Source organism: Coptis chinensis, chromosome 3 (genome assembly GCF_015680905.1).
Source record: "Coptis chinensis isolate HL-2020 chromosome 3, ASM1568090v1, whole genome shotgun sequence".
NCBI lineage: Eukaryota > Viridiplantae > Streptophyta > Magnoliopsida > Ranunculales > Ranunculaceae > Coptis > Coptis chinensis.
The window spans coordinates 47,453,397-47,468,587 of record NC_141458.1 but is presented as its reverse complement, the minus strand read 5'-3'; the positions used below and the strand labels follow the sequence as shown (position 1 = coordinate 47,468,587).

The 15,191-nt window shown below is 39.8% G+C and overlaps 1 protein-coding gene across 1 annotated transcript; it reads left to right on the top strand.

Moving 5' to 3' along the window:
• The first annotated feature begins 5,197 nt into the window (after positions 1 to 5,197).
• Positions 5,198 to 12,181, top strand: LOC147509833 (uncharacterized). Its single transcript, XM_086602022.1, is given in 9 exon segments — positions 5,198 to 6,326; positions 6,589 to 7,232; positions 8,748 to 9,675; positions 9,678 to 9,946; positions 10,038 to 10,196; positions 10,350 to 10,704; positions 10,827 to 10,897; positions 10,988 to 11,110; positions 11,395 to 12,181. Coding segments are annotated over 9 exon segments (3,762 nt in total). The 5' UTR covers positions 5,198 to 5,476; the 3' UTR covers positions 11,758 to 12,181.
• Positions 12,182 to 15,191: the final 3,010 nt, after the last annotated feature.

Genomic DNA, 15,191 nt, shown 5'->3' with positions numbered 1-15,191 from the left:
TTGCGGCTGCCTTCCACAAATCCTGTAAGAGAGGGCTTTCATTTCGACATTTTATGAACATTTCCTCCATATTAGCAATCTTCGAATGATGCTGCATGTTCTTTGCTATGAGCTCCCAACACCTTTGTGCAAACCTACATTCAAATAAAAGGTGAGCTTGAGTAGACGCCAACTGAAATTTCCTCCCCCTTAGTTTCTCATCTGTATGCATGGCCCTATGAAGAATTTTCCAGCCTGTCCCAAGCGTCCTTGGCAACACCTCAGCTAACCAGAGAAACTTGGTCCACAGCGGCCCATTGGCCCTCTTTCTTATTGCTTCATATGCTGATTTTACCGAGAACAAGCCATTAATGGATTGACACCAAACTCTTATGTCTTCTCTGTGCTGATTCGGGAGCTGCAGCTGACTTAAATCCACCCCAAAGTTGATAAGAATTTTTTTTAGGGAGTCAGGAAACTTCCATTGATTCCCCTGAATGCAAGCACTGAGGGGTGCTTTGAGTTTCTGCTGAAGCCTTTTGTCCTGGATATAGTTTCCGATGATCACCTCACCTATCCCATTGTCCCTCCATAAGCTTATATTCTCTCTCCTTTACCGATGATCCACCCTTGATGCGTATCCATCTCTCTGAGAGCCCACTGTAAACCGGTCCACACTGCAGATCTCTTATGGCTCGACCAACCCCCCGATTTGTTCCTGTATTTTCCATTCATGAACTCTGACCAATCCAAAGTGATGTTCAGTAAACTCCAGGCAAGTTTCATGAGCATAGATAGGTTTATATCTCTGAGCTTACGGAGACCCAGTCCACCCTCTTCCTCTGGCTGACAAACCTTTTGCCATTTTACTGTGATGAATTTCCTCTCTACTGGACTGCCACTCCAAATGAAATTTCTGATAATGCCCTCGCATTCTTTAATCACAAACATTCGCCATTTGTAAATAGCCATGTTATGCACCGGTATGCTATTGAGAACCTGCTTATCCAGAACCAATCGACCCTTGAAGGATAGCATCTTTCCCGCCCAACTGGCTGCCCTTTTCCTAATATTGTCGACCATAGGCGCTAGCGTTGCTCTTGTAACCCTGCCTACAATTAAGGGAACACCCAAATATCTTTTCAGAAGAAACCCCTCTTTTATGCCCATGATATCCTCGATGTCCTGCTTCCTTCTATGTGTCATTGGACTCAAGAAAATCTTGCATTTTTCTTTGCTTATGAGTTGCCCCGAAGCCAACTGATAGGAATCTAGAAGCTCCATAAGATTAATAAGCTACCTCCTTCTTGCATTGCAGAAGATGAATATATCGTCAGCAAACATAAGATGTGTGGGGTTGGAATAGTTACTTTGCATCACCATTCTTTAAATTTTCCTATTCACACAAAGCCATTCCAGACCCTTACTTACACAATCCTCTGCGAAGGCAAATAGTATCGGAGAAAGTGGGTCTCCTTGCCTGAGCCCTCTCTCCGCTATGAAACATCCAATAGGCCCTCCATTAGAAAGAATAGAAATGGTATTATTTGTTACAGTCCCTGTATCCACCCTATCAGTTCTCATCAAAACCCATTCTCTACATAACTGCCCAAAGATATTTCCAATCCAGAGTATCAAAGGCCTGCGAAATATCCAGCTTGATGCCTATATTACCACCTCATCTCTTGACATTCAGCTTATTGATGAGCTAAGAAGCCAACCCCACAGCTTGAGAGGAATTCCGATTGGCAAGGAACTCATATTGTTCTTTTGTGATGATCCTTTGAGCGAGAATATTTAGCCTTGAAGCCAAGATTTTTGTAATGACTTTGAAACCGAAGTTTGCCAAACATATTGGTTTGAATCTGTCCAGCTTATTCGCCCCATTTTCTTTTGGGATCATTACCAAGAATTTTGCATTAAAGCTACGCGAAATTTGACTTCTGATGAAAAAGTATTGTACCGCTCTGACTAGGGGTGTAATACGGGGCGGGCCGGGTCAATCGCGGGTCAAATAGTGATGGGGCGGGGCGGGGGTAGGGGATACAAATCCAGTGGTCCCCGACGGGGCGGGGCGGGGCGGGTTGAAGTGTTATGTCTTAGTACCATCACCCGGTCCGTTGGGTCAGTTTACGGGGCGGGTTTTGGGCGGGTCATCTAGGTCGGGTGGAAATTATCATTTTAACCTAATTTCACTAAAAAAAACTTTCTAATTCTGCAAGTAATATATTTCCAATTCACAACATAGAGAAAAAATGGAATCAATCAATAAAAAATAAAAAAAAACTTGAATTTGAACCCAAAACCATATTTGTAAATTTGAAACTTATTTATCGTGATTTACCATTTATAAATTATTTTCCATAGCATGATAAAATGAAGATGGGAGCGAGGATCTATGGTACAAAACAATAAAATATAAACTAAAAGAATTCGAAATGAATACAAGGATGAATGATTTATCTTCTCCAAAATTCGAAAGTTGAATTTGAACTTTTGATATTTTCCCAATGTTCAAACTTGAATATGTGAAATTGATGTTGAACTCATAAGTTTGTATTCATATCTCTCAAATTCCTACAAAAGTTAAAAGAAATTATAAACAAAATACAAAAATATTAGAGTTAGAGTCTTGAAATTGTGCGGGTCAACGGGGTTGGGTCAACGGCTTTTGACACGGTGCGGGTCGGGCGGCTTGACGGGTCGGGTTTGAGCATAGAACCTACACCCATAGCCCGACTGCATAAAAAGAGTGGCGGGGCGGGGCGGGTCTATTTTTGGGTCGGTGCGGGTTTGGGTGGCAGGTGAAGACCGGGTACCCTACCGAATGATGGGTCAACGGTTTTTTTTTACACTCCTAGCTCTGACCATGTCCCCCACTATATCCCAGAATGTCTGAAAGAAATGGAATGTGAAACCATCCGGCCCAGGGGAGCTATCTGGATTCAAATCAAATACTGCCTTCTTTATTTTCCCCAGAGAGGGCAACCGAGTCAAGCTCACATTATCCTCTTCTGTTACAGACCTTGGCAACAACTTGATAAGATCATCATCCGTTGGCAACTCAACCCTTTCAGTTTCTTAGAAAACTATTGCACCATGAAATCTCCAATCTCCTTTTGATCAGTGAGAATCACCCCCTCTTTGTTTCTGAGTTCAGAAATGTATGATTTATTTATGTTCATATCAGCTAAGGCGTGGAAGAACTTCGTACTTTTATCCAGATCATTGTCCCATTTTACCTTGGACTTCTGCCTCCAAAAAGATTCTTCTTGCTCCAGCAAGCCCTCGACTTTGTTTTCTTGATTAATCAAATCAATGGCCAAAGCATCAGTGAAATTCCTCTCCAACTCTTTTTGCATAGTCCCCAGAACCTCAGATTCCTCTCTCACTTTTGTGCCCAAGTTCCCAAAGGTATTTCAGTTCCAGCGCTTCAAATCACCTTTCAGACGCTTGAGCTTTTGGGTAAGCTCGAAAACTGAATGACCTTCTATAGGCTCTCACTAACTCTGAAGCACTAGGTCCTTTAAACTTGGATCAATGGTCCACATCTTGAAGAATTTGAATGGTACATTCCTGGGTCTTGGAATTGTGATTGTTCAGCCAACAAGGGGTGAATGATCATAACACAACTTACTCAGAGCCCTGTACCTCCAACCTGGGTGCATAAGGTTCCATTCATTATTTACAAATTCTCTGTCTAGCTTCCCCACAACCTTGTCCACTCTCATATGTTTATTCCATTAAGTAAATTCGAAACCGGAGTGAGGTGCCTCCATCAGCTGATTTGAGCTTACCATGTCTCTGAAGTCCGACATTGCCACAGACAGGGGAGTTCTTCCTCCTTTCTTTTCTGTTGGGCTAAGATAACCATTGAAGTCGCCTATCATGAGCCATGCTCTAGACTGAGAATATAAACTGCTCAACTCCGCCCATAGTTGTCTTCGTCTCACATACACTGAGCTTGCATGAATGATAGTAATCAACCCATTCGGAGACTCTGTCGTGATGTGTTGGCTCGATTGACTGTGTAGAGTTGGGGCCAACACATCATTCCTCTAGAGCAGCCAGAGATTAGGCACCCTGTTATCATTAGAATTGTGAACAATTTGGGTGCAAAGCCCCATTGAACGAAGATAAGATGTAGAAAAACTAGACGGATCAATCTTAGGCTCTGCTATACCAATGATATCTGGTTCCCATTTTTTCAAAAGCTTTGCCAGCCTAGACTTCGTTTTATCATTCAAGATACCTCGAACATTCCAAAATATGCACCTCATTAGGAAAAGAGATGAGTTTATTATCAAATGAGGCAAACCTCAATTCTTATATGCTGATTTCACCCCAGACTGAAGCCTTGTCTTGGGTGGAGAAACATTTTGCAACTTCCATTGCGGCATATAGCCTCTTTTCTTTACTGGGTTGTCCCCCTTATCAGGTGGTAGATGTTCCTCTACCATATCCGCCCAGCTGAAACCCCAATCTTTATTCAACTCTGAGTTCTCCGCATGCTGTACCCCAATACTTGGTTGTGGAGGAGTACTCATCATAGCTAGTAAATTCGTGGACGGCAAAAGTTCGATACGTCAATTATTCGCCTAAGATTCGAAATTTTCAACAATAATACTTTTAAATATTCGGTCCAATAAAACGCTAATGATAAAAATATTATATACGTGTTTTAAACGGGTATAATACGAATGTATTTCTTTAAAATTTGGCTATATATTTTACATTTAAAATTTTGATATATAAGTATATAACGTTTTTATTTTTATTTTTACAATTTTATTCATGAAAAAATAATACAAATGTCAAATTTTTTGTTCTACTTACTATTACTAACACATTTATTTTTGGTTCCAACTAAGGCCCGGCCCAACCAATTTGCGAATTAAACCGTATCACTCAAAAATTTGCCGAATTATTCATTTTATTCGCCAAACCTTATAATTCGCGAATAATTCGGCAATTATAAGCCCGACCCAACCAATTCACAAATTAAACCGTATCATTCAAAAATTCACCGAATTATTCGTTTTATTCGCTAAATTTTATAATTCGTGAATAATTCGGCGAATTAGTAGCTATGGTTCTCATCAGTGCATTGTTTCTCTCGACCAAATTAAACATAGAGTTGTTATTATAGTGCATGACAATACTTGACGTGGCCGCTGGTAGTATATATATATATCGCTGGGACCCATACGTGGAAATCGGGCTCCGGCGATATTTCGAGGGAGGGCAGTGTAGGTCAAAATCGAAGGAGAAGTAAAAGAAGGAAAAGCCCGTTTCTCCATCAATTAACAGGCGAGACAAAAATTCTCTGGGGCGGGCAACCGTGTTTTGTTTTTATCATATCAGAAACAAAATAAGTAATTTGGGTAAGCCCTTTGTTTTCTCCTATTGCCAATTCTCAGTATCTGCCTCAGTAGGTTTACAATTATGCTCTATTAGGTAGATAGATAGATTGATAAAATTAGGGCTACAAATAATCATGAAAAGCCGTTCCCACCGTTTGCCCATCAGTGAGCCACCCGATGATTGGGGCGATGGCTCCTGGACTGTTGATTGCGTTTGCGGTGTCAATTTTGACGACGGAGAGGAGATGGTTAACTGTGATGAGTGTGGTGTTTGGGTGCACACTAGATGTTCTCGTTACGTCAAGGGGGACAAGTCTTTTGCTTGTGACAAGTGCAAGACCAAGAAGAAGAAGATTACTATTAATACTAGGCATGACAATGAAGAGACCGAGGTCGCTCAGTTACTTGTCGAGCTCCCCACCAAGACTATGCGGATGGATAATCCATCTGCCCCTCCCAGATCTTCTTTTAGGCTTTGGACCGACATTCCCATCCAGGACAGGGTTCATGTTCAGGGTGTCCCTGGCGGTGACCCTACCCTCTTTCACGGATTATCCCCCGTTTTCACTTCCGACCTTTGGAAGTGCTCTGGTTACGTGCCCAAGAAGTTCAATTTCCAATACAGAGACTTCCCTTGTTGGGATGATGATAAATGTGAAGACCCTGTAGACAGAGGTGCCGATGCTCTCTTCTCCTTGTCCAAACAGATTGTCTCAGCTAGTCCAGTGGAGATGCTGGTTGGTTTGAGAGGTTCCCTTGAAGGTTCCAATAAGCCATCTCATAGAGAAGCAAAGAAACGGGATATCAACAAATCAAGTGCTGCTTATGTTCATAGTGGTGTCTCCAGAGAGACCAACCATCTCCGGCCTTTTGGGCTTCATTTGGGTAAGAGGAAGAAGGATGGTTTAAGATCCAAGGATCTTAATCTTAGTGGAAAGAAGAAGGCTAGAAGTACCAGCAGAGACACAGATGCTAAAAGAAAAGGTATGATATTGTATGTATCTGTATCATTTTTTTTTTTTTGCAAAGTGAGCTGAGAATTGTAGTAAGTATAGGAAAAAAAAGGGGGAGGGAAATTACAAAAAGTGAAGGTGTAAAAGAAAGCAAAAAGAAAACCAGAATCACAGAGTGAAACTGTCTTAGGCATTAGTACTTGAAGAAGTGAATTGCAACCCTACTAGGTATCATCATCCTATCAAGTTATGAAATTTGTAACAGTTTCTGATTTTATATGTTTAACTTTCAGTTTCTACCGCTGGTCTTGGTGCACAACAACTGGACTCTCCCAAGGTTGTTGAGACACATTTCCATGACTCAAAGAACGGAGACAAGATGAAACTCCGTGATCCTGACCACGGAGGTACTATCGGTGTAACAAACAATAAATCCAAGGAAAGTTCGGCAGCTAATGTCCACTGTGCTGAGGATTCCTTTCTGAGAGCAAAATCCAGGGATAATTTAGCTGCTGAAGTCAACTATTTTGAGGATGCGTCCAAGAAGGTAAAAGCAAAGGCAAATTTTGCTGCTAATTCCCATCATACCGAGGGCTCTTTCAAAAAATCAAAGCCCAAGGACAAATTATCCACTAGCGTTCATCATACGGATGACTCCTTTAAGAAAGGAAAACCTAAGGACAGATTATTGGCTAAAGCCCACCATGCTGAGGACTCCAACAAGAAGGTGAAACCCAAGGACAATCTAGCAGCTAAGACCTACCAAGGTGTGGATGTCTCCAAGGAGGCATGGAAGAATACCTCTTTAATTGAAATAGTGGTTAAGTCAGAAAATGACCATCAAACTTCAATGAGGACCGGGAGTACTTCTGAAACTGTTGCCGTGGAGGTGTCACTTTTAGAACCAAATGATGTAAACATTCTCAGGAGTCAAGAGGTATGCACACTAACATACACAAACATGCTTTATATTGTTATTATAATGTTTTTAGAGATTGGTATCGTTCGCAGTATTAGTATGTCAAGGAGACTTGGTTTGAAGTTTATTTTGCACAAGGAGTCTCTTTTCATTCTATTACAAGAAGCACGAGTCACGCCAACTGACGAGGAGAATTGTATTAAAGTTGAGGAGACTTGGAAATGGCAGTGAAATGAAATGCCATTCTTTTTAGGGCAACACATCATTAGGATCCAAAATTTAAAATTGTGACATGCATATGCTTAGACTGTCCTGACCCTTCTTTGTATGCTCTGACGTTGTCTTCAATGATTTTGTAAGTAATTTTGCTCAATATCTTCTCCCAATTCCCTTTGGAAACATAATAGTAACTAGTGATTAGTCGTGTGGATACTTTAGGTTTTGGTATAGTAGATTTTTTGTTTCTTATCGTTAATAAAAATGGGGGAAGAGTCTTCATTTTGCGGGTTAGACTATTGCTAAGGGTGATGACCTGGATGACTTGAGGATGTTGTCGGGTATTCTGTCTTGTTTTTGTTGCTTTTTATTTTAGGATCAACATAAACAAAAATAAGGCCTTTTGTGGTTTGGTTGCCATTTTTTATTTAGCTTCATATCTCCCTACCTTGGGCTGCCCTTGCCTCCCTCCATACTTGAGCAGGGGTTAGTGGAGTGGAGGTGTTGTTTCCTCCAGGAAGTTAAGACAGGTCTAGTGAAATTTATCCATCTACCCTCAGGTGTTCTTTATGTGCTATTGGATTGGTGAGTTGCCAATGTCAATGAATGCCAGGGTTGGTGACTGACCTAAAATCATGGTACACAGGGAATTATTATGGTCCTAACTGTAGGCAGTTATGTACATGGATCCTCTTGCTATTTTTATGGGGAAAATGGTTAGGGATGAATATCCAGCACTTGAAGGAGCAACTTTAGAGTTTAGTGACATTATTATCTTGGATAACGGTTTTTTGATCCCATGGTCTATCTTTGGAATAAGTTTTAGAGGCATTTCTTTCTTATGAACTTGTTTAAGATGGGAGTTGTATTTGATTCTGGGCCATTGATGGTGCTTTTACTTTTTACTTTTTTTGTTTGTTTGTTTGTAATGTGCCTAAAAAAAAGAGGTGGGGGGGGGCCTGGGTTATCTCAACGTACAACAGGATTATTTGGGTAATTTTCCTATTTGCCTACCCTTACACAATTAATGAAACAAGTGGGTCTGAATTTTAACATTTCATTTTGAACTTCTGTCCTAGAAATGCTTACGCAGTTCATTTTTAATTAAACAAGTAAATGCAGTTGAATATGGCAGCACCATCACTGGCCATCTGCACCCTACGTTGATGCATTTTACATCTGCTATCATTTGTTACTGGTTGACACATATTTTATATTTATTTTGTTGTTTTCTTTCTCCTGCTGTCTCTTTTTTCTATTGTTGTTAAGTTGGAAATTTTAGTTCTGAATCCATTTATGGTATGTGCTCAAAATCAGGATCTTAACACACCTGTTGATGGTTTCAATCATCTTAATGACAAATGTGATTTGGGAGACTCATATAGGAGTTCTTTCAATACTGTGTCAGAGTCACTTAAGTTGAAGCCTCCTGTTGAAGATTTAAGTGATGATGCCACTGAAGTACAACAGAGTCGTGTTCTTCAAGATTCAGATAATAGCACGTCACCGTGCTCTTTGCAACCTGACTCTAAAATGAAGACTGATGGAAATGAGGATCAACCTGAAGGGAAGGCCAGTAATTTGTCTTCAGCACTTATTGATGTAAAGCTGGATAGCACAGAGAACTTGGATCAACATCTGAAGATTTCTGTTTCTGAACAATCATTTGAAGCTCTTCAGGTTTCCAAGACATTGACTACCAATATACCATCTGATGAAGATGCCGCCAAGGTGTCAAAAGCATTAAGCGATTCTGATAAAGTTGACATGATCGAAGGTATGATTTCCATATCTGGCGAACCTTGTCAAACAAGAGAAGTGATAAGCTCAGCAGGGACCGTTTCGGTGCAGGAAAGTTCTTCCGAGCTAAAGCACTTGAAAAGTGTCGAAGAACCACTGAAAGTAGAAAGTACATCTCCAAGGCCGCCATCTCCGCTAACTCAGCATAAAGTGATTGTGGATTCATGGAAATCATCTTCTACTGCAGTAATTTCCAAATCAGAAGTTTTAGGTAGTTCTAAGCCACCAGGGAGACCTGCATCTCCAAGTACTCTGAGGCCTATCCATTTCACCAAGCGAGTAAAGGTGAACTCACATGCAGATATTAAAAAAGTTCACACATTGCCTGAAACGGTAAGAGATGGTACCACAGATGAGGAACCAAGAAAGACAGCAACAGAGCAATTAAAGGCTTCTGCATCTAAAGCGTCTCATACAAGCAGAACTTCACATGCTTCTACTTCTAAGCTTCGTCAGACTTGAAGGAGGCAGTGCTTTACCCGTCTTCTAAAGCATCAGTGGCACAAAATGTGGCAGTATCTTCAAGTTCTGTTGAGTTTGCTAGCACGTTGCCGCCCCAAAGTGCTTCACAGGTACAGAACAAGACTACAGTTTCAGATTACTCTGAAAAAGGTGAAAGAACCAATCAATCGGGTTCCCATCAGTCATCGAAGGTGACTCATTCATCTTCAATGCATCCTCCAGCGCCTGTTAAGTCAACATTAAGCGACGAAGAGGTGAGATCAGTATATTAATTATTCGTGCCGTTTTTTTTTTAAAGTACAATGCTTTTTGTCAGTTGTCATATTGTTTTCTTCTCTTTGACAGCTTGCGCTATTGTTACATCAAGAACTTAATAGTTCTCCTCGAGTTCCACGGGTGCCACGTGTGCGTCATGGAGGTAGTATTCCTCAGTTGGCTTCTCCAGCGGCTACAAACATGCTTATTAAGCGCACATGCAGTTCTGGATTAAAAGACCAAATTTTGGTTAGTCTATTGCTGTACACAATCATAGATGAATCTGAAATACATCAGGCTATCTGCGTCCTTTTTATCTATTTTATAGTCTTGTGAAATTTTTAGGTTCTTGACCATTCTCTGGGTGCTTACTCTTTTCAATATCATGAACGCATTTTGTAGGTTTCTAAGAGAAAAAGCAAAGAAGGAGCACCAAAGGATGGCTCTCGTAATTCGCGGGAGTTTATTCATGATGCAAAGAAGATGGATAAGGTGCTTTCTTCCCATGATCAGTGGAGGCAAGATCAAGTCTTTTCATCAGATGTTTCTGCTAAGAAGGAAACACTTGGTGGGTCATCTGAAGTGGGACATTCCGCTAAAAAAAATGCACCTTCAGCCTCCACTGCCACTCTCGGTCAATCCACTGAATCTGCTGATCAGAATCAGTCACCCTCGCGTAACTCACCAAAGGACACCTCTGAAGAAGACGATGATAGTTCTGGAGGAATTACTGGTCCAGCCACTCGCACTTTGCCAGGTAATTTCTGGTACATGGATTTTAGTTTTTTCTCATACATCTCTATTTCTGCTATTTCACACAAATTCCATTCCCATTACTTATTTCTATTCAGAATTTTAAGTTCCAAATCTCGTTTACAGGCCTACTTGATCAGATAATGAGCAAAGGCAGGCGGATGACATATGAAGAACTGTGCAATGCTGTTCTTCCGGTATGTGTATGCTCTTCACTTCTGATATGGAACTCAATTTACTCTGTTTTACATTTTATATACTAATTTTCCAATATTTCGCTGTTGTAGCACTGGAATAACTTGAGAAAACACAATGGAGAGCGTTATGCATATTCAAGTCATTCACAAGCTGTTCTTGATTGTTTGCGAAACAGAAATGAATGGGCTCAGCTGGTTGATCGTGGTCCCAAGGTATACAACCGAAAATCAATGTGAAACTTTCTATTTCTTTGGTGTTCAATGAAAAGTTATTTCTTTGGAATGATATGGCCTGCAATCAATAGTAGTAGAATAGTGGCATTCCTAGTAGACAATTAACTATTAGAGCATAAACAATTGACTTCCCGATCAATTAAAAGTAAGAGGCCAGCAAGTAACACCGAGATACTTATATATCCTAATATGTATAGTACAAGATCTTTCTAAGCATGAAAATCTGTTAGAAAAATTGTTGAATGGTGTACTGTATTTTTCAGACGAATGGTGGAAGGAAGAAACGCAAGCCTGACTCTGAGTCACCTCTAGTTGAAACAGAGGAGATTGAATATGCCAAGGGGAGAACCACAAAAGAGCTAGAAAGTAAAATTGTCGGGTCACACAGAGAAGACTTCCCTAAAGGCAAGAGGAAAGCGCGAAAGCGCAGACGATTGGCACTGCAAGGAAGAGGAGTAAGAGAGGCCAGGAAGGGGCGAAAACCAAATGCTGTTATGGAGGATGATCTGGGGTCATTTTCCCATTCAAGTGACAATGATATCTTCAGTGAGGACAGTCGGGGTGCTAGTACACGTCCGCTTGGCAATGAAGCTTCTAGTAGTTCAGATGAAGCAGGATCCATGTAGGTTATGGAATTTATTTGTTTTCTGTATGTTGTGATCAGGTCTTCTTTAAGTAGCAGTTCATGCTAAAAATCAAGGCGACAGACTTTGACTTAGATGCCAGTCCCATCCATTAGGATAAATATTTTGTAAAAAGGTCCATTCTTGAAGCTGTATTTGTTGCGCGGTTTTGTGATACATAGATGAACCTCAACCATCCGGTTGGCCCTTTGCATAGTTTGATCTCGAGTGGGGAAAACTTGGGGAGGACTGTAACAGTACAAGACAGGAGTTGTCGGTCCATAACTCTTGGTAGGATGAGACTCGGGAGGTGTAACATTAGTGTAAATGTAAATTCTTTCCAGACCATATTTTGTTTGTGAAGCAGAACTAATGTAATCATGGCAGATCATAGAGAAATGATAATCATATCAGTCAATGTGTTAAATTCTCTTCTTCTGAGTAACTAGCAAAATGCAGCTATAAATCGAATGTGATTGACCTATTCAGCACATATTCATTAACCTATTCAGTGTCAACAATATCTCATTTATATCAGAATGTGATTGACCAGTTGCAAGGAAGACATGTAAACCACTTTTCAACTCAATCCAGCTGCAACCAGGCTCTGTTTTAACATGGTTGCTCTTCATCAAGTCCCTGATCTTCATTGTTTTGCATCCTGCAGAAACCAAGGTAGTTCTATGTAATGAATTTATGGGTAGTCAGCAATGTACTAATGTTAGTGTTCTATGTAATGAATTTCATGTTAGTGTTCTATGTAATGAATTTCTAAGTTAGTGTTCAGTGTCAGTTTTGTGTTAATTGTCATTTCTTAAATTTGATGGTTTGGATTGTCAGTGATGTTTGTTTGAAGAAAAAAATGAAAGGAAGTGAGGACAGCATAGTGGTCAAACCTCTTTTTTACAGGTCCTTCTTAACAATTTGGAGCATCCAAATTGCCGTGCTTACTAGCTATAGCCTTAGTTCTCACCATCTCCAGCAGTGCAACAATTGGCGGCTGAACTTCTCTCACATCTACTCTTGGAAGAACATCTTCAGAAGGACTCAATAATACAACACATAATTAGCCCCCTTATATGTGTTTTAGGGTGTGGAACTCAGATATTGCAACACAGTTTTTAAAGCTCTTGCCAGTATTGCAGATAGATTTAGCGTCAATATTAGCGTGTATCCTGCAGTTTAGTTCTGAATATTTTTTGGAAGTACTTGTTGCTGTGTTGCTGGAAAGACCAATTCACACTCAATGAAAGGAAGTGAGACAATCTTCTCTTATAACAGAAATAAAACAACCAGTTCTCTTATAAAGTCAATCTCCAACAAACAATAATAAAACAGTTAACAAAAACCAATATCAAAGATAGAGACTACAACCAATTAAAATCCTTCAGTCACTCTCTCCATCATCATTTGTATCTTCGTCTTCACCATCATCTCTATCTTCTTCTTCATCGTCATCTCTATCTTCGTCTTCATCATATATCGTTCTCCTCATCAACAACTGTCAAGTAAGAATGTCATCATAAATGTCAATTTTAAAGTGAACTCTAACAAAAATGTTAGAATACTAAGAAAAAATGAAAACTACGGAAATTACTTTACTTACTTATCCCTTTCTTTCTATTTGGATTTTCAGGACAATTTCGTTTGTCGTGATTCACACCAACCTAGTTACAACAAGTACATCATCTCCTGCCTGTCTTCACTTTGGTGGCTTTTGCAATGACTTTCTCCAAACCTCCTTTTATTCTAGTCCTGCTTTTGTAACCCTTCATTTATCTTTTCCTTCCTTCAATTTGTGAGAAGTTGGGATTCATAAGTAAAACTTGAGAGGCATCAACTACGGCTTGTGAGTTTTCATTGACAGTGCACGAATCCACAACTAAAATCTTGCTCTAGTCATTAGTATTTTTTATTTCCTTGAGCTCCAAAGATAGTTCTTCCAATCATTTCAACATCAATTGGTAAGTCTCATCTATTTCAACCGCTTCATGGGGGGAAGAGAATTGCATGGGATGAAATTGAGAAGAAATTCTCCATCCATCTCCCATCTACCTTTATGCAAATCACCTTATCCTTTTTACTAAGGCAAGTTTGGAGGAGTGTGGCAAGTTGAAACAGATTCTAAAAGATTATTGCAACATCTCTGGACAAAAGATAAATTTTGACAAGTTCAGCTTATTTTACAGTAAAAATGTGATCATAGACGCATGATGCTTATAAATTTTTTTTTTTGGAAAATGAACTTGTTCAATCCAAAAGACAAATATCTTGGGTTCCTACTATGTTATCTAGGAAGAAATTTGAAGGCTTTGATTACTTTGTGGATAATGTCCATGGCAAGATAAAGGGTTGGAGAGTTAAAGTTCTCTCCCAGGCAGGGAGAACTAGTATCATTAAATCAGTTATACAAGTCACCCCTATTTATGCAATGTATTTTTACTCATTACCAATGTCAACTTGTGAAGTTGGGCAAAGCATGTAGGGACTTCTGGTGGCATAGTACAATTGATAGAAACAGTTTCCACACCATTCTGTTTATGAAGTGGAAGAAAATCCCCTTCATATTTTTCTTTACTTGTCAGTGGATGATATCTAATCTTGGTATTAGGATAGATTACAACCCTCTAGATGAAGTTAGAGACTGGTTGGATGAGTTCATGAAAGGCAGTAACAACTCGGATAAGGGCTTAGCTGAGAAATGTATCTTGGCATGCATTTTTCTTGAAGGTGTTTGGGAGTTAAGAAATAATATAAATTTGATGGAAAAAGAACTGATATGATATAGGAAGTTTGTTGAGAAGAACTAATATGCTTTGGAACCTCTCCTTACAAGCAAATAGCTCAGATAAGGGAGTAATGGAGTCACAACCTACTATCTCTTTTGGTTATATTGATTTATTCTATCAATTTCCTATAATTTATAATGATTGTATTCCAATCAAGTTTGATGCTGCCTTCAACAGGGAATAAGGTGATGTTGGAGTAGCAGTGATAGCTTGGGATGACATTATAAAATCAGTAGGAGCTACTGCCTATAGGAGATTCAAAACAAAGGACCCTGAAGAAGCTGAACTAGTATGTAGCAGCATAAGTAGCAGTGAAGTTAGCAGCTAACAAGGGATTCATTCATGTTTTGATAGCGGGTGATAGCAATGATAAGCACCCAAAACTGTAATACTAAACCCCGTAGAGACATAACATTTTGGGTAATTATGTGTTTAATAATCATGAAATAATTATATTTTCATACTTTTGCAGGTTTTCGTAATTAACGTGAATATGATGATAAAACCTGCATCAAAGCACGAGAATACTGTGCATACTTGAAGTCTTCCCACTCAGCCTCAGTGAAGCCCAACAAAGCCTAACTAGAGCCGAAGATTCCAACGGGACAAAACCAGTGCAAAGCAGTAGCAAACTTTCGAAGCTCACAT